The following is a 20,399-nucleotide window of genomic DNA, read 5'->3' as shown; positions in this document are numbered from 1 at the left end:
AGACATGCTATGTTTGAGACTCCTATTCCACATCCCAGGAGAGATATCAAGAGACAGTTTCATTTTTGAATATGAAGTTCAGGAAGAGATCAGTATTCAAGGTGTAAACTTAAACTCATTCATCATATAGAGATTATGTAAAGCCATGGATGAGACTTCCCAGGAAGGAAGTGTAGACAGCTACTGGGAAAATCCATATTTATGTTTATACACACACACACACACACACACACACACACACTAACTAAACAAGATGCTTTATGTAGCACATATCATACGCTTACAAATTTAGCACTCTCAATTTTTGCCATTTTCTCTTTACCTATTTTGCTCTCTTACGTCTTTTGCCCTTGTATAAGTCTGTTATACATTTATGTGTCACACTGTCTTATTTCTGCCCAAACTTCCTCATCCTCTTCCTATATACTCTTTCTTTGTTATTTAAATTATTCTAATTCCTTGCCCTCCAGGGAACTCCACACCCTCCTAGCCAGCCCCAGCCCCCAGTCTCAGTAAGCTCTGAGTAGAAAGAGCTTTGCTCCTGGGATGTGGCAGAACTGATGCAAATTTTGGCTCTACCACTTACATGTGATCTGGGATCCAAAGAGCTTCCTTCCTCCATAAAATAGAGATAATAAAACCCTCCAAAAGAGAGCTAGGAAGATTAAACAAAGTAATGTGTATCTATATAAAGAGGACAGTGGAGTGGCAAATTCCCAGTAGGTGTTCAATAATAGCAGATGTTAATTCTTCTGGCATTTGAGCCTTTTCCCACTCTCATTTCAGTGGCTCTTCCATGATTGCCTAAGCTCTTATCTTCAAGCCTAATAATTTCTATTTTAAGTATATACGTCTTGTTTGTTTGTTGTATGCCTCCCATACAGACATTTATTAAACACTTACCAGCAGAGGAGGCATAGTCTGATGAAATCAAACTCTCTGCCTCTAATCATGCCTCCATATTTTTATACTTTCCTGGATCGAACTTTCCCGAGCTTCCATTTTGGCTCCTCAACCCTCTCCATCCTCTCAGCAATCTTCCTTACCCTGCTCTTTACATGTTCTGATTTGGACTTTTTTTCTCTTCCTCTGAGCATACCACTTCCAGGAACCCTTCAACTGGAACAGAAGGAATTTGAAACTTGTATTTCAACTGCTGTCATCTCTTCTTCCCTTTTTAAAGTTAAACTCAAAAGCATTAAACTGTAAAACTATTATGTTATTCTTAATCATCCTTCTTTCAAGAGCAAATACATGACCTTTTTATTTTTTTAAGCCTCCAGGACACCAGAACACTTGGTGATCCAACTTTCTCCATTTTCTCATGATAAAAACCAAACCTCCCACATCAGTTATCATTCCTGCTAATTTCATGCTCATGTTTCTACCTGCCCTTGCAGCTTTCTTTCTAAATTTTGTCTAAGAATTCTCAAGAGCCTTCACATTCAAATCTTCAATATGGTAATATTGTCTTTTCTGACAAATTTACAGCTTTGTACTTTTTTGACTCTTAGCTTCCGCTTCTCTGGCAAACACATTTATTTAAATTGCCTCTCCTTTTATTTCATGGAGAGGTTGTGGGTGCCAGATGTAAATGAGCTTGGCTTCCTTCTCACTGTTTATTTTCCATCCTTACTCCTCAGGGTCATTGTGTCACTGTCTAGCTCCCTGAGAGTTTAAAAGCCTATAAAGACGTTTCAGACTTGGGGGAAAATATTGGCTCCATAACATGAAAATATAACTGCAAAATCAAAACAGCTATATTATTCTAATAGCAAAACTATGCAACTCCTTTCAATTTTTAACAGAAAAATAATGTGTGTGGAATGTGGCTGCACGTTTACCTCATCAGATCTTCTGTCCCCTCAAATCTGTTTGTTATTCCTTTTCCTCACTCCCTTCTTGCATTCACTTCCTTCTCTAGATTTCGTATCCCATCTCCTCAATCAGTCTTTTGACTATGTTCATTTTTTTAGATCCATTTGTCTTTTCATTTCACCTGCCTGGAAAAACTTCACACCTGAATATGCCCAACCATTCACTTTCCTGCTCTTCAGCAGCTGAACCTGCCGGAGAAGATCTCAGAACTGTGCTATGTGGGGCCACGATAAATTTGCAGTCGCTAACCACGCTACTCACTACTGCGGAACCACCTACGACATGTCTCTTATCGATCACTTCTCTCGCTCATCACAGCAACTTTTTAAGTCCCTCCTCTCCCCTCAAACATCTGACTAGCCCAGCTCTCCTTTCACTCTCAACAGATGACTCACCTCCTTCTTCAGAAAGTAAATTTAAACCATCGTACACAAACTACCTCATCGTCTAGCCCACATGTCTAGAAATATGCATGGATATCAACCATCCTACAGCACTTTCTTTAATGAAGAATTGTGCCCTCCCTGCCATGTTTGAAATTCCATTGCTTCCCATTTTCTTGGGCCTTTCTCAATTATCTCTTATCTCCAGTGTCTTCCACCTCTTCCTCTCTACCATCTCCTTTTTAGTGAACTGCTTTCATTATTAAAAATACCTCCCATAACTCTACCTCCCCTTCACAAAGTGGTTATCACTCTATTTCTCTCCTCCACTGGTAAGAGAAGCATAACTTTTTTTTTTTTTTCAGTAACTGAGTAGATTTTTAGAACCAGCCTATTCATCAGGTTCACATAAAATGATAAAAACCCTGATTACTATACTGTTCAATTTTACTAATTCTATCCATTGATGCTTGATTTATTGAGTGGCCCAAAATATATTTTTTTCTTTTACCTGGGATGGACAGTAGAACCAGCAAGGCTAAGCCAAGGGAGCCGGTGTTATAAAAAACAAACTCTGTCCTGTCCCAGGAGGCAAAATCTCTATAATCACTTGTAGGGTCTGTTCCGAGTTGTGTCCTGAGTAGGTCCATGCTCCTTTTTGGCCCTGTAATGGGGGAATACCACTCCCCATGCATCAGCTGAGAAACAAAAGGTCCCTGAAAGGCCACTGAAGTGACCTGATGTGTGGCCATCCAGGTTTTATAGATTTTTTTTTTTTTTTGGGTTGGTCACCTCCATTTGGATTGGTTGAACTCATCAGCAATTCACATGTTTTGTTTAATGAGGTTTAAATTATAAATAGAGCTGCTTCTGGGGAAGAATTGTAGTGCTAGTCAACACACTTATTTTTCAAAATTTGAGGTTTAAAATACAAATTTTGCCATAACGGGTCCTCAAGTCAATGTTGTAAACAACATTATTTGATCAATCTCACTATGCCTCTGACTTTGTCTTCCAGCCCCCATTTAAATCCAGGTTCTCTTCTCAAGGCTCCACGGGGGCTGTTCTTGCACCTGCACAGACACCTTAAAGTCAACATGTCCAAAGACAGAAGTCATGATCTTCTCCCTCAAACCTGCTCCCCTTCCAGAATTCCAGAGCCCAGTGAACAGCTTTACACTCTACCTAGACGAGAATACCAGGGGTCTCCCTAGATTCCTTCCTCTTCCTAATGCCCCAAATCCAATCGAATATCAAGTCCCATCCATTTTGCCTTCCAGATACTCCCTGAACCCATCTCCACTGTTACAGTCCTCACCCAGGTCTCCTTTACTCTCACTCGTACCACAGAAACAGCCTCCTGATGAGTTCCCTGCTCCCGCACCTGCCTCTCTCCAGGGCATTCCTTCCACTGCAACCTAAATCGTCTTTTTCAAAATTCATGTCATCATGTCCATTTCTTGACTCTTAGGATAAAGTCCCAAATTCTTAATGGCTTGTAGGAAACTCCGTGGCCTGCCCTGGCCTGCTCTTCTGGCTGCGCCATTGCCACACGGCTCCTAGCTCCCCCCACGGCAGCCATGCTTGTGTCTCTTCCCTTCCTCAAATGCGCTATGCCCCTTCCCACCCCTGGGTCTTGGCACAAGCTGTCCGCCTGCCTGATATGCCCTCCTTTCTTTCCATTCAGCTAATGCCTGTTCATCCTTCTGAGCTGGGCTTAGGGGACACCGTCTCAAGAAAGCTTCCTTGGCTTTCTAGAATAGGTTATGTTAATCTGCCTTGTGCTCCCATAGCACTCTGCATTTTTTTTCATTGTTGAACTTAGTTATTCCTAGTTATTTAACATTCGTCTTCTCCCGTTAGAATACATGTTCCCTGAGGACATTAATGTGTCTATATCATTCGTGGCTGCCTCTGCAGGGCCTTGCCAACGCCCAACACATAGTCAAGTCTCAATAAAGAGTTGCTGACTAAATGACTGAAACACAGCTCTTCCTAGTTCAGGATTCCATTTGGAATCCAGCTAAAACCTAAGCACCATAGTCCATCATATTTGTGCTTTCCTAAAGCCCTTCGACCTTGATTTTCCATTTCACAAAGCTGGCTATGTATACAACATACTGCCCTCTTCCTCTTTTCCCTCTTCCCAGTGACATGTCACAAATTGATATATTTTTATTGGGTGAGGCCTGAGTAATCTCTCTGTTTATAGCTCTGACCTTTCTGTGAGCAAACACACAAAGTGAACTTTGGTTTATCTCCTACCATAATGTAGCTGCTAATTACTGGCAGCAGGCTGTATTCCACAGCCCATGTGACCAGTGGGCATGACCAGAACGGAGCGTGGGGAACAGCGGGCTGAGGGACTCAGCTGGAGGCTGTCTGGATTTTCTGTCTCCCTCGAAGCCCAGAGCAAAGCAAGTGGGCACAAGGAGTATGGTTCTGACATACCCAAGGTCATGAAGACACCACTGTTGGGCTTGGCTTTGTGGTCACTGCTTTTCCAGCCCGGGCTGATGTTCTGGTCCTCCCAGTTGAGTCAGAACTGCCACAATGGCAGCTACGAGATCAGCGTCCTGATGATGAACAACTCAGCCTTCCCAGAGCCCCTGGAAAACTTGAGAGATGCGGTGAATGATGGGCTAGAAATAGTAAGAGAACGTCTGCGAAACTCTGGTAAGAAGAAATTCATTGTTGCAGTTCTTCATTGTATCTTTTAACTATAAGGATAAATTTTATAACACTACATAAAATATATAAAATAAAGGGGAAAAATCATCCATAATAATTTCCAGCTACCCAGATGGTTCCAGTCTGCTTTCATATGCTTCTTAGTTTCTTGTTTTTAATAACGTGATTGGTGATCACTGTGGCATAGAAACAACTTTGTATCCTTCTGGTTCAGTTCATATTTTTCCACAAGTGAGTGTCATATAGTTGCTTACTTTTTATGGTCATCATGTAAATGGGTGGATAATATCCCTTAGAATATATACCCCCCAAATTACCTAATAATTCCCTATTGTGGGATATTTCATTTGTTTTTAATTTCTTGTGATTGTTTTTGTAACATGACAATAAACATTTCGTGTACATAGTTTTTCTCCATCCCCTGAGACTAGATTACCAGAAGTAGAATTACTGAATCAATGAGTATTTAATGCATCTTAACGGTTATTTGTGGTTTTAAAGATGGTATATCTTAATTTCCTGTGTTTGAAATCTTATAGAAATAAGGGCAACAGTTCAGATGTGTATAACAACTTCCTTCTGTGCACATACATTTTTTCAATTTTGTCTGAAATTAGATTCAGATGTAAATGAACAGATCTGATCTAGAGCTATAACAAGGTCACGTACCAAGGCAGTGGGGTATAGTGGACAGAACATTGGATTTGAGGACCTGGATTGGGGTCCCTACACCAAAGTTTTCTCTCTCTGTGACCCTGGAGATGTAAAGTCCCCCTTAGTCTCTCTGAGACTCGGTTTCCTTATTTATTAAGTACCTGTCATATGCTAGGTGAGTTCTAGGTACTTTAATTACATCATCTCTTTAATCCCCACTGCTCTGGGAGGTGAGCATAGTTAACACTCCTTTCACAGCAGAGGTTTAACAACTTTGCAAAGGTCGTATAGATTGTCTGAAGTGAAATTCCAACCCATATCTATCTGACCATTCTTTGACCATGCACTCTTTTGGAAGCCAGTTTAAAATCCTTACCCAGCATGAACTAACCTTCTCATTAAAACAAAGCAGTAGAACATTATAGTTAGAAGCAGAGATTTGGAACCTGTCAGATCTTGGTTCATATTCCTGTCAGATCATTTAACACAGGTATGACCTTAAGCAAGTTACTTAGGTTTTCTGAACTTCAGTTCCCCCACCTATAAAATCAGGATAAGTAGTAATTACCTCATGTGGTTAGAGTGTGGATTCAATCACAAAATTCGTATAAAGAATCCCATGCACTGACTGAAACATATTAAGAACTCAATAAATGGTAGTTGTTTTTATTGTTGTTGCTGTCATTGTTAAGGATGTTAATTTTGTTATTGCTGTGCTGTTGCTACTGTTAGGAGAACACACTGCCAAGCACGTAAAATAAGTAGTATGAAGTAATTAAAGTCTTGGTCTCTGAACTCATACGACCTGGATTTGAAACCCTGCTCTGTCGCTTACTAGCTGAGTGACATTGGGTGAGCTATTCATCCTAAACTTCACTCATGTCATTTGTAAAATAAAGTTATTGTTGGTGAGGTTGTTGAGCGTATTATACAAATGGAGAGTGAGATTTCTATGGAGATGGAAGAATAAAGAATGATGTCCAGATTTTTGCATTTGATATGCATTTTGTTGGATGGATATTCATGAATAATAAACACAGAAGGAGCAAGTTTTGGGGGGAAAGATAGTTCATGTTCTATTGAGCATTATTATTTGGGAAAAATTCTAAGACAATATATCTGAGGGCTAAACTGAAGAAAATTAATAGTTCAGAAGTTATGGGTGGTGTTCAAAAGGAAGTGATCAAAATTTTTTCTAGGACTTAGGAAAGCTTTGTGAGTTATGAAGAACAGAATTTGTTGGAAAACAACATGATAAAAGAGATTCCTTCAACCTCAGGACATCACCTCTTCAAGGATGTATGTTACAAGGCTAATTTCATGGTCCATACCTTCTGCATGCTCCCAAGTCCTAAAGTGGGGCTCTCTCCTAGACTCCAGCTTCCTGCTGGTCCAAGCCCATCTTTAAAGACCCAGACAGCAGAGGGAGAGTTCTGAGATCACACTGTATTGTTCAGCTTTCTACCATTCTCCCAGGACTGAGATATCACAGTGAAGCATAGAGCACAGGCAGGAGAGGGATGAAAAGGAGCAGTTGGTGAAAGAACTTGTTTTAAAAATTAAACTTTGAAGTTATGCCATTGTCTGAAATACATTCAGTATTTTCTTGAGAAATCGTTTGATATTTGGGGAGATAAACGGAATCTATTTCCCTCACCAAATTAAAAAATGTAACAAAATGATACACATAACTGTAAATTATGAAGAGGCAGCATGTTACAGTATGTTCTGCAGAAGTGGTTCTCAAAGGTTTTGGTCTCAGGACTTCTTTAAACCCTTAAAAATTATTGAGGGCTTGAAGAGTTTTGTTTATGTGGTTACATGTATCAATATTTACTGTATTAGAAATTAAAACTGAGATTTTTTTTCACCCATTCTTTATTTTTTTCATTTATTTTTTATTTGTATATATTTCATGGGGTACAAGTACAATTTTGCCACATTGATACATTGCATTGTGGTGATGTCAGAGCCTTCAGTGCATCCATCACTGGAGCTATGGTACCCACCAAGCAACCTCCCATCATCCACTCTACAACCCTCCCCAATATCCATAGTCCATCATTCCATACTCTGCTTCTATTTATAACCATTAGTTAGCTCCCACTTATAAGTAAGAACATGTGGTATTTGTCTTTGAGTTGCTTTACTTAAGATAATGACCTCCAGTTCCATCCATGTTGCTGCAAAAGACATGATTTCATTCACTTTTATGGCTGAATAGTATTCCATGGTGTATATATGCCACCATTTCTTTATCTAATCCTCTGTTGATGGACACTTAGATAGATTCCATATCTTTGCTGTTGTGAATAGTGCTGCAATAAACATATAAGTGCAGGTACCTTTTTTATAAATTGCCTTCTTTTCTTTTGGGTAGATACCCAGTAGTGGGTTTGCTGGATTGTATGGTAGTTCTATTTTTAGTTCTTTGAGAAATGAAAACTGAGAAATATTTTAAATTTTGCTTATAAATGCATTTTAAAAAAACAAATGAACACTTTACCTATTAATATAAATAATATTTTTATTAAGGAAACTTTGTATTTCTCAAGCCAAAAGAAAAGTGGGTAAGAAAAGTGGCTTACACTTTTGCAATGTCTTTAATGTCAGGCTTAATGGAAGATGTCTGTATTCTCACATCAGCTTCTACATTCAATCTGTTGCAATAATATATGTCATGTAGCCTCTGGAGATCTCATATGCTCATGAGAGAAGGAGAGTGGAAAAGCAAAGAATATCTGTTTAATTATCAAGATACCTTTGACCTCATGGATCCCCTGAAAGGGACTTGGGGTCCTCAGTTGTTCACACTTTGAGAACTGCTGTTCCATAATATATCAAGTTCCATAATGGGTTCAAATCCCAGCTCCACTACTTGCTAACAGTGTAACCTTAAGCAGGTTAATCTACCTCTCTAGACCTCCATTTCTTAATTTTTAAATTAGGATAATAAAATATTAGTTACCTTGAAGGATTCAAGGAGGATTAATAATGCAGATAAAAATAATGCAGGTAAAAATTCATGGCCCAATGCCAGGCACACAGTGAAAGAGAACACCTGGCTCTATTCTATCAATCGATAGATGAGGAACTGGGGCCCCAGTGGTGAAGTCACTTGTCCAAGGTCACATTCAACAGTTGTTGGTTCCCTTTTTACATGTATCATCATAAAATAATAATCATTAAAAACTATTCCATTTGAAAAACTTGGTTCTAACCTCATTTTACATGCAAGGAAAGCAAGTCAGAGAAATTAAAATGTCTTGTGTAAGAACACATAGAAAGTCACTCATAATGCCAGACTAAAGACTGAGGTCCCCAGACTCCATGTATGCTTGGAAAAATTAAGGACAGCTCTGCTTAGGAATCAGACATTTAACCTAGTTAACTTTTTTTTTTTTTTTTTTTTTTGAGTCAGGGTCTTATTCTGCTGCCCAGGCTAGAGTGTAGTGGCATCATCATAGCTCACTGCAACCTCAAAGTCCTGGGCTCCAGTAATGCTCCTGCCTCACAGGCATGCATCACCAAACCCAGCTAATTTTTTATTTTTTGTAGAGACCAGTCTTGTTCTTACTCAGTCTGGTCTCGAATTCCTGACCTCAAGCTATCCTCCCACTCTTGCCTCCCAGAGTGCTAGCATCACAGGTGTGAGCCACCACATCTGGCCTCCTTTTCACCTTCTATTGGAAGGGGATCAAAATGTGAGAGACACAACTTGGTCAAATGATTCTGCTGTCTTTTTATTGCCTTCCCAAATATGGTACCTGGCAATGCCCAGGAATATCATCACCAAGATCCTCACTTTCATCTAGAGATGGAAGTTCTCCATTATCCAAAGGTCCCAGGCCAGAATAAACACAGTTCACATTGGCTTTGGGAGTAGACTAAAGAGGAAATGCTCATCATCAAGAGTGGTGCTCTGGTCAGTAAAACCAACCACCCTGTGGCTAAGCAAATATTTCAAAGAGAAACTTGTTTTGAATTCTTGTATTGCTTTCTAAGAGGAGAAATTTGTGAATCAGAGTGAAATCCAATCAAAACTCTCATCTCATTTAGGACACAAATGAGCATACTTTTGTTTTCCTCAGAGAAATGGACATTCCAAGAACATATTTTTTTCTTTATCCTCCATTAGAAACATTTTAACATAAAAGGACAGATTTTCAAAACCAAGAGGGTATTTTCTGGGGATTTTGAAACCTCTTTTTTTGTCTACTGAAAAAGGAAACATAACCTTGTAGCACTTTCTCCATGAAAAATAGATGACGATCAGACGGTTAACCATATTCATTTCATCTGAGAAGTGTGGCCATGGTTGCTCAAACCGCCTGGGGACTTCCTGAGAGTGTACATGTGTTGCTTCCGTACACTACTTACTCTGTATCTTGAATGCTCCGGTAGAGAATGGGGCTAACATTTGTGATGCAGCAAGATTAGTTGAGAGCAAGCAGTCTTACCCAGGGATAAATTTTGGTTTTAACATTTTGGTGGATCATTTAGCTGGTAAAAGATCTTTCCCTCATACATGAGTTTGGATCTATGATATAAAAAGTGCATAATAGATTTGGGATGAGACAATCATGGATAAAATTTCAGATCCCACCATTTATGTATACAGATTCTGGGGTGACAAACCCAATACAGCTTTTGTCTCAGGCTCTGTTTTCTAGAAAACTGACCAAGACATGCCTTTTGTGCTAAAATTATAAATCTAAGGGCACAGATGTGATGGTTGTCTATCAATACATATGACTGCATTAATAACTATTTCTTTTTTTTTTTTTTTTTTGAGACAGAGTCTCACTCTGTTGCCCAGGCTAGAGTGAGTGCCGTGGCGTCAGCCTAGCTCACAGGAACCTCAAACTCCTGGGCTCAAGCGATCCTCCTGCCTCAGCCTCCCGAGCAGCTGGGACTACAGGCATGCGCCACCATGCCCAGCTAATTTTTTCTATATATATTTTTAGCTGGCCAGATAATTTCTTTTTATTTTTAGTAGAGACAGGGTCTCACTCTTGCTCAGGCTGGTCTCGAACTCCTGGCCTCGAGCGATCCACCCACCTCGGCCTCCCAGAGTGCTAGGATTACAGGCATGAGCCACCTCGCCCAGCCAATAACTATTTCTGATGGGTCTATTTTCAACTGCGTACCTGTCATCTCTATTTAGGGTCTGGTGGGCATCTCATGCCTGACATGTCCACCCAACTTTTGATTCCCTCCAGCACACAACAGTGACACACATACTCCTTTCACATTCTTTCCCATCTTGGTCAGTAGCAGTTCCTTCACCTACTTGCTCAGGCCAAAAATAGTAGAGTTACCCTGAGTCCTCTTTTTCTCATATTTCATATCCCATCCATCAGCAATTTCCTACCTTCAAACCATATCCAAAATGCAGCCATTTTTCTCTACTTTTGCTACCACTACTCCAGTCCAAGCTAACCTAGGTAATGAATAGCCTCCTCACTAGTCTTCCTGCTTCTGTTCTTGTCCACATAATCTATTCTCTGCATCAGAATCCAGAGATATGCTTTTAAAATGATGGCCAGACAATATATCATTTCTCCGCTCAAAATCCTCCAAAGACATTCCATCCCAGAGTAAATTGAAAGTCCTTACTAGAGGCCTGCGCGCCGTGCACGGTGTGGCCTCCCTCTAAGCTCACCTCCTGCCCTGACTGCCCCTCACTCACTCTGCCATGACACACCGTCCTCCCTGCTCCTCCTATACCATGCCAAGAATGACCCTGTCCAGGACTTTTGCCCCTGCTGTTCCCTCTGGCCAGAAGCCACATCCTGCACGGCTCACTCTCATTCTCTCGGGTCCTGGCTCTCCCTAGAGGCTTCCATGCCCACCCTATCAGAAATAGCTCTTCCGTGTGAGCCCCCAACAAACACGTAAACCTCATGAAGGCAGGACTTCTGTTCAACGCTGCCTCAGGAGCACAAGGACGAGTGCCTGGCACATGGCAGGAACTCGGTAACTATTTGTTGATGGGACGGTGGGATGAAGATCAGAGAGCAAGGCAGACTGTACCCTCGTGTACGCTGGCAGCAAACAGAACCAGCATCTTGGGAACGTGAAAGAACAGGGTGTCGTAACGTCTGTGTCTTTTTGCTTCCTGACACTCGCCAGTGCCGCACAGGAAACTTGCTGAGTCTCAGGTTGTGAGAAGGGGACGAAGAGAGCAGTGAACATGATGAAAATGTTCTAAAACCGGATTGTGGGGATGCTTGCCCATCTCCGTATATTTACTAAAAGTCATTGAATTGTACACTGAAAACGGATCATTTTTATGGTGGGTACATTACGCCACAATAAAGCTGTTGAGAGAGAAAGAAAGGAAAGAAGTGACTGTGAGTAAAACAAAGACTCAGAACTCAAATATCCCTGGGCCTGAAAATGAACATCCGTTTTTTCCCAGGGTAAGTCTCATGGCTGGTATAAACTACTGGAAAATAACGCTAGTTTTCTATTGTCCCTCATTTCTGAATAACAGGCATAAACATGACTGTGAATGCTTCCTTTATCTACTCGGACGGTCTGATTCACAAGTCAGGGGACTGCCGGAGCAGCACGTGTGAAGGCCTCGACCTGCTCAGGGCAATATCAGTAAGTAACCGCCTTTGCAGATGAAGCCCGTAGCCTCTCGGCACGGGATGACCAGTGCGAAACCTGGGCACACGGCCATGAAGCGTCTCTCCTGTTGTCCCCAGCCATGATTTGAAGGCAAGGCCCCTGGGCTTGAATCCCACAGACTTCCCAAGTGATAAGGGCCCTCCAGAATCCAGGAAAGTGGGGAGAACTTATCATGTACTATCTGTACACTTTCAGTGGTATGGAAGGGAATTATTCCATTTTAAATCATTTTTAAAATTTTTAAAAATTTAAATGTTGGTCTAAACTGGTTTGCCTTTGCGTCCCTCAAGAAATACCAGATAAGCCATGTTCAAAAACATATTTCAAGGCCCACACCAGAAATCTCTGTTTCAAGTCATCGCCATATTATCAGGTCACAAATTAATTGCTTAAGGCCTGAATCTGACAGCTAAATTTAAAGTAGTGGCTGCATGTCAGAGGATGGAAATGGGAAGACAGATTCTTGCCTAGTTCTTCCTCCCAACTCCAAACCCCTAGCCCCAGTCAGAGCTTTAAGGAGCTAACGAGTGTCACAAGCTCTCTAAAGACAAGCGGATGTGCAAGGCACCCCCTCCCCTGTACTACAGAAACTGAAAAGGCTGTCCAAGAAGCAGAGCCCTGGGTGTAGAGCCATGGCTCTAAAACTTCAATCGATAACATCACACCGACCAGATAGGCCGTACTCATGTCTGGAAGAGTGGCTGATCACAGCAGTGATTCTCGATCTCGGGTTGGTGAGGTGTGGGTAAGGGCAGTTTGATAAACTCCACGTCACAATTCCAGGAGTGTGTGCCTCTTCTCTCTGCCACTACTGAGAGAGGTATACCCTGGTTCTCCAAAACCAGGGGTGGGATATTCCTAACCAGATTCCCCTTGAGAAATTGGAGCAAATAAGATCAATAATGACCCAATCAATCACATTGTATTTTGTTCTCTGTGGCCCTGCTTTGTGGCTCTCCCTAAAAGTGAAACTTGCCCTCTCCCTTCAAAGTGCCTCCAAATCTCATCTCCCCACAATCTGGCCTACAGATCCTGCTAATGGTACGGCCTGCCAGTCCCTCTGCTACTTCTTCCCATCCTCCGCTTCATAAGGAATCCAGCTTCACCTGCAGGCAGCTCACCTTTGCAAAACACTTTCTCCTCCACTCTCAGCATCTCTTCCCTCCCGGACCTCTCCATGCCTTGGTTGGTCCTGCCCAGACCAAGGCACCCTATGCTGCTCCTCTCTGCTCTGTGTTCGGGCATTTTGGGAGGCCCACTTTCTACTCTTCTGGGAGCCTTCCCCGTGCCACTTCTTTCCTGCCCATGAAATAATTTTTTTAGTTTTAGAGATTAGTTGTGTGTTTTTTTTTTTCTCCTACAGAGTGAAAGAAAAATGGGCTGTGTCCTCATGGGGCCCTCATGCACATATTCTACCTACCAGATGTAGTAAGTAGTTGGGTTTGCTGTTGTTTTAATACTACTGTGAATTGAAGTCAAGACATGACATTGCAATTGAAATGATTCATCAAACAACAGTCTAGTCAAGGCATCACAATCAGGGGTGCTGAGGCTCTAGCATTCTGCCATCTCTCCATAACTTTCGTTCCCTTATTCAGATAACCTTATCTTTTCTCAGTGTGAGTGAATTACAGTAGCTGCTCAGGTTGAGTTACTGACACCGTGGTATAGGTAAAAAGTCAGAGTTTTGACAGAAAGCAGGGGAGGCAGTGACCTTGGACAACTGGAGGAGTTTCATAAATAAAACATTCACCAAAGTACGGGCAGAGGGCAGGGAAACAAAGGGAAGGGCAGCACCTCTGGGTGTTAGCAGGGTTCTGTTCCACCCCTAGGTCTGTGAAAGTAGGGAAGATGACAAGGTATTTTTTTCATAGAGTTGAGGATTACATAAACAACATGTTAAAGTGCTTGGTACAGTACTCTTACCATCTTAGCAAAAAGCTTTCAATGTATTTTAGAATGAATATATTTTCCTGGCTTTGGGAAAATTACTCTTATCCCTTCCATTCATTTCACACAGTGTGATTTGCATCAGCACAAAACACTTTGTTTCCCTGACCACACCTTTGCCCATCAAAATCCCTCTCATGTACCTTTCTTTCACCTGTTCAATCTGACCCTGAATCAAGAATCACCCTTCATCTACACAAAGAAAATTGTGCAGAAGGACCTCTTGCAATAGACTTTGGAGGGTAAACAGACCTTTGAAATTTCTGTTGCAAAGTCTGCTTTTGACACCTCACACCCACAGTGCCAACAGACTCGGATGCTCAGGCCCACCACATGCCACAGGCACAACACAGGAGCACTTGTCCTTGAGCCCAGCTTCTGTACCAAAACGCAGACAGGTACAGCACCTTACTCCTCCTTGCACTCATTCCCGGCTGTCCTCTGATCACTTGCTAATATCACTATTGAGTGTGATCAGAAGGAAGGAGGATTGGGAAAATTGCTTTACCATTGATGAAGCCCTTCCATATGCAAAGAAGCATTTTAGTTGTCAGAGTAGAGAGAATTAAGTAAAACACGGCCTCTGCCTAGACGAATAGAGAAGGTGCCAAGGACTCTGGTGACCAATACAAGGCAGAGTGAGATAGATTCCACCAGAGAAATACAAACAAGAAGCTGCAGGGTGCACAGAAGGAAAGAGTCCCCTCTGGTTGAGGGGGCTAAGCTTCAAGAGGAGAGAGACTTCATGAAGGAGGTGATATCTTTTTGTGTGTTGAAGAATGGGTAAAATGTTAATGGGTAGGGATGAGGGGATAAACTTTCCAGCCCGGCAGAGGGAGAAATATGTGCAAAAAGCAAAAAAGCAGGAAACTGAAAGACTTTTGTGAATGTCTGTATTAACTGGAGCCCAGGAAATGTATAGGGGAATAAAAGAGACAAGACTAGAAAAATTAAGTGGGCCATATTTGGAAGTTCATGGGAGGGAAGTCCAGGTGAGGGAAGTTGCATTTCATGAGATTCACATCTGAAACTACTACGGTTTTGAGCTTGGGAGTGCCATGCGAAGAAGCTCAACTTTGGGAAGAACAATTGACCACAATATGTAGGACAGACACAGGCAGGGACTGACAACAGGAAAGTCAGCAGCGGAGAAGGGCCTGAATTAGTAATTAGTGAGAAAGCTATGGGCATGGAAAAGGAGGATGGCTGCAAAGATTTTTTTTTTCACATTTTTTTTATTGATACATAATAATTGTACATATTCATGGATTACATGTTACATCTTGAAACTGCATAGATACTGGAAGGTAGAATCAATAGTATTTTATAACATTGGCTGTTGGGGTGAGGGATGGAGAGAAGTCAAAGAAACCTTTGAGATATCAAAACACTAAAAGAAATTTAAAAATCAAGGCAACGAGAAGTTTTGAAGAAAATAAGAAATGATAAATCTGATTATGAACATGGTGAGTTTGAGATGCAAGCAGGACTCCCAGTAAAGCTTTTCAGTGGAGCCCTGAAGATGGAAGGGGATGTTGTTTTCCTTCCTTCATGAAATACATATTGAGCATCTACCCAGGAGTCAGGCAGATTAGAGATACCGAGGTGAACAGCCAAGCACAACCCCTGCCTTCAAGGAGCTTACAGTTGAGTGGAGAAGACAGATATTAAAACAGAGACTCACCCAAATAATTACCTGGTCTTAGATATAAAGGAAAGTTCTCCTGATAGTTAAAGAGATATGTAATCTAGGACCTGAGACATGAGTAAGAGTCATTCTGGCAAAGAAGCACGGTAATATCATTCCTGGCATTTGTGAAGGCCTGGTTGGGAATGAAGCTTGGTTTATTTAGGAAACTACAAGAAGGTCCAGGTGTTGACAGGGGAAGGAAAGCCTCTCAAAGCCTCAGCTGATGTCTGCCTCAAAGGTAGTCCAGAGCAGAGCTGGGAAGAAGACAACAAATGCATGGAGGGAAAAGCGTAGATGGCACCTTTCTGGCTGTATAACAGTTAATGGTAGCTGTGGTGGCCCATCCTTTATTTTCTTAGCACTACTTCCCAAAGCCCTTATGTCCCAGCTCAGATATCATGACAACTCATTTTAGAATAAGTCAAATTAACCAAGCCACATATTCATGAAACCACCTACAGTGTGCTTGAAACATAGCATGTTGCTCAATGATTGTTGCTTTTAAATTCATCTGTGTGGGAGGGACACCTATATAAATGAGAAACCTGTTTTAGTGACCTCATGTCATTCTTACCACTTACACACACATGCTGAAACAGGTTAAAGAGGGAGCTTATTTGTGCTACTTCGGTTAATCCTGACACTGGTTTCTTTCTCACCTCTTGGCATAGCCTTGACACAGAATTGAGCTACCCCATGATTTCAGCTGGAAGTTTTGGATTGTCATGTGACTATAAAGAAACCTTAACCAGGCTGATGACTCCAGCCAGGAAATTGATGTACTTCTTGGTTAACTTTTGGAAGGCCAATGATCTGCCATTTAAAACATCTTCCTGGAACTCTTCATATGTTTACAAGGATGGTGAGGAGTCTGAGGACTGTTTCTGGTAAGCAAGATTATTAATATTCTGCTAGCACATGCTATGTAGAGAAGCCATAGACTCATGGCAGTCCACCTGGTTATTACTGGATGTAACAGTGTTGGGAATGGACTCCAGCCCACTTTCTTACACACATATAAAGGCAAAGGGGCCAAAGTAAATACAGAGCTGTAAAAATAATCAGCATATATTGCATTTGCAACACTTTCTAGTTTTGTAAGTACTTTCACATTAGTTTGATTGATTCCTCACAGTAAATTCTCTGAAGAAAAGAAAACAAGTAATATGATCCCCATTTTACAGATAAGGAAAATGAAACCACAAATTAGTGCTTTCACATTGCTGTGTAAGATGTGATACCAGAGAATCAGCATTCTGCTCACACCTACAAGTAGTTAGAAAGAAAAAATTCTTTCACACCTTTTCAGAGGAACAAGGGGCAGGGAGAACAGGAATAATGGGTTCCATTGCTAAAAGAAAATTGCAAGGTTCCCTCAACTCCAACAAAAGTGGCAGAAGGAATCTTCTGGTTGGGTTACTTTCTGTTACTTCCAGGATGCTATTTAGTTCTGCAGTCTCTCTCCACCTAAGTGTGCAGAAGACTAAGGTGAAAAACCACCAGGGGTCACATCTAGGGAACTGCAAGAATCAACCCTAAGACCTCATCCTAGAAACTTTGGGGTGAACTTAGAACACACAAAAGTCCATTTCACATAACAGTAGAAATTATTCCTATCAGTTCTCAATTTTTGTACTGTATATTCAAAGGTTTCAACTTATCCATGATAACGGGACTGAATTATAGAGCAGAGTAGAACCTTCCTTCTGCAAGGAGTAGGAAGCCATCATAAGAGACCCAACCAAATGTCTACTATTTGTATGTATACAGGAAGACTCCCTAAAACTTCCCCCATACTTTCACTAAATTAGATGTTCACAATCCAAACTAGTGGTACCATGGTATGTACTGTCTATTATGTTAATAGCAGAAATGAATTTTAAATGAACGAGTCCCAGGGTAGAACTGCAAATAATAAGTGAAAGGTGTAGCAGCCCATGAAGGATTGAAGCTGGTTTCTTAGTTTCTCTTTTTCCTATTATAGGTACCTCAATGCTCTGGAGGCTGGAGTTTCCTATTTTTCCCAGGAACTCAGGTTTAAGGAAATGTTGAGAAAAAAGGAGCTGTTTCAGGCTATCTTAACAGATGACAGTAGGAAAAGCAATGGTAAGAAAACATGAAGATTTTTGTTTGCCAATTTCTTCCTCATGAGTATCACCTTCTTATGAGTCATTTTGACAAATCTGCTACTGCAGAGCTGTCATCATTACCTGTATATGTTTTGTATATTGGAGAAGATGTACAGTTGCATGCAACTTCATTGTATCGTTCCTTTCATTGACTAAAACCTTATACTCTGAGAGAAAATACAAAAGCAGTATTGAATAAATATATTAACATAGTGAAAGTAATGCTAAACTTCAGCTTTTATAAACCAAAAGATTATCATGACCCACCATCAGTAAACTGCTCTTTAAGTTTACCTCCATCCAACATATTATTGGATTTGTGACTAATCCTCACACATTCTGAACCCTGATCCCCCCGGTGCCCAAGAGGATAAATTTATTGATTATATGGCCTCAGGAAAAATTATAAGAAAAGCAAAAATTGTCTCACTTTCCTAATCTCTCTGTATCTCACCTGCCCAGTGATCTCCCAGCTAGAGGCCAAGTATGCAAGGCTAATGGGATAAAATTGTCCTCACTAAATTATTAGGGGATTTGTTATACTTCCCACATAATTATGTCTACAAACAAGAATATATCAGGAGCAAAGGAATCAATTGTGGGAATTTCCTACAAGGCAAGATTCTTGCTTGACAGATTTCCTAATATCACTCAAATCATGTACTGCCGTTATCAAGCATTTGCTTTATTAAGGCTCTACCAGTTGCAAAAACAGTAACCAAGATATGAGGGAGAAGAAGCATAGAATTATTCATGTCCCTAAAGAGTTTACAATTCAACTAAACAGCACAGCATAAAAAAAAGCTCTTTTGAAGAGTCCCCCAACTCCTCATACTCATAAAGCCATGTATTTGGTAGGCAGCTGGCTGAAATTCGTGGTAGAGCTTCAGATTGGACTCTGTCATTGCAATTATTAAGATGGAGTTTTAAGTTAAGCCACAGACAAAGCCCAAGGAAAGTTGTTTAGGAAGACTTTATAAATTCTTCTCACATTCACTTTTGCTATATCTTTTTCAACCACTTTTACAAATAGTGAGGTGCACATCACTTCTCTATGAAAATAGCTTTTGTAACCACTCCAGCCTGGTACAATGGTAGAAGCACTAAACCAAGACTCACAAACTGGACTACTGGAGCTATCTTTGTCATCTACTGGCTCTTTGACCCTTTGGCATCTTGGCTTCAGTCTCCTTAAATCTATAAAATTAAGGGAATGGGCTAGGTGATTTTTTTTTTTTTTAGATCCCATGAAGCTCTATTCTGACTCTATAACTGTAGACGAAATACAATAAAATCAAAAATGGAGGGGGAATTTGGGGAATTGGTATTAATCTTTTAAAAAATGTAACATGTACATACTGGGTTCAAATTCAGGCAACTGGTTCCCTCCAGTTTGTGTGTAGACCATCATATATTTCTCTCTGTGCCTTGCTCTCTTCTCCAGTGATTGTTGTTTGCGGATCACCAGACACCATCAACAACCTCATGGAAGACCAAGAAGTGGATGAAGACATTGTCATTATTCTACTGGATCTATTCAAGTAGGTATAATATTTGGAAGAAACTACCTCCTTTCAAAAAGGAAGTATTCCAAGGATTTGCAGAAGGCACATTCTCTCTTCTCTTGCTTTACACAGCCTCTTTCAGGGTTCAGTATAATGATAATATTTGAACCAAAGTTTCATTCTTTCTTAATCAAAGCCTCATTCTTATTTAATCTATTGTGGCCTTAGCAGAGATGCATTCCTTTGGCACCTCTATCATGTCTATGTGTGAAAGTTTTATAAAAGCCCCGTTAAACCCGAATATCCATTCATTTATGAGACCTACTCAGTCAACATTGGATCCTGATTTCCAGGAGATGAGAAATCAACTAATGACTCAATAATATTATTCCTGGGACTGTGGACCACACATTTTCCCTTCAGTTGCTAATGGCCTTTGGTCCTAGATTACTTTTACCTCTGATAAGAATAGAGTTTCGGTTATATGTGTGTGATTTACACAATTATTCTTTGCCCTCTGTAGCACAGTCACTAGGTAGGGATCTTTTCCTCCACACTTCTTTGGGACTAAAGAGAGAAAATTTCAGAGAGCAGAAACCACCTTTTGTCACATGCTATCTTTTACCACTTATCTTCTGATAAGGGTGGAGACCCCACTAATAAATTGTGACACAGAAATATTAGAGTCCGATTAGGCTTAAAGAAGGTGACACTGGTGTGCCTGTGTCCCTTGTCTCCAGTAGCTACATCACATGATTTCACTTATCTGACCGGATCATTAATCATTACCTGTCTGTATTCAGTGCAGAGGCTGTTACTGCTCTAGAACTTTCCCATAATTGCCTGGTCATTTCACCTACCCCAACTGTGCTTCAGCATG

The 20,399-nt window shown here is 40.9% G+C and overlaps 1 protein-coding gene across 1 annotated transcript in view; it reads left to right on the top strand.

Annotated features, from left to right (window-relative positions):
* Nucleotides 1-4,703: 4,703 nt before the first annotated feature.
* Nucleotides 4,704-20,399, top strand: part of GUCY2C (guanylate cyclase 2C) — a 67,202-nt gene continuing 51,506 nt past the window's right edge. The window contains exons 1-6 of the mRNA XM_069491203.1: nucleotides 4,704-4,937; nucleotides 12,106-12,218; nucleotides 13,609-13,673; nucleotides 16,557-16,772; nucleotides 17,870-17,991; nucleotides 19,459-19,555. Of these exons, the coding sequence (XP_069347304.1) occupies nucleotides 4,721-4,937; nucleotides 12,106-12,218; nucleotides 13,609-13,673; nucleotides 16,557-16,772; nucleotides 17,870-17,991; nucleotides 19,459-19,555 (830 nt within the window). The 5' untranslated portion in view covers nucleotides 4,704-4,720. The remainder of the gene's footprint in view (nucleotides 4,938-12,105; nucleotides 12,219-13,608; nucleotides 13,674-16,556; nucleotides 16,773-17,869; nucleotides 17,992-19,458; nucleotides 19,556-20,399) is intronic.

This window comes from Eulemur rufifrons, chromosome 16 (assembly GCF_041146395.1).
Source record: "Eulemur rufifrons isolate Redbay chromosome 16, OSU_ERuf_1, whole genome shotgun sequence".
Classification (NCBI taxonomy): domain Eukaryota; kingdom Metazoa; phylum Chordata; class Mammalia; order Primates; family Lemuridae; genus Eulemur; species Eulemur rufifrons.
Note: the sequence above shows the minus strand (reverse complement) of the source record. Positions and strands in the feature narration are given on the sequence as shown.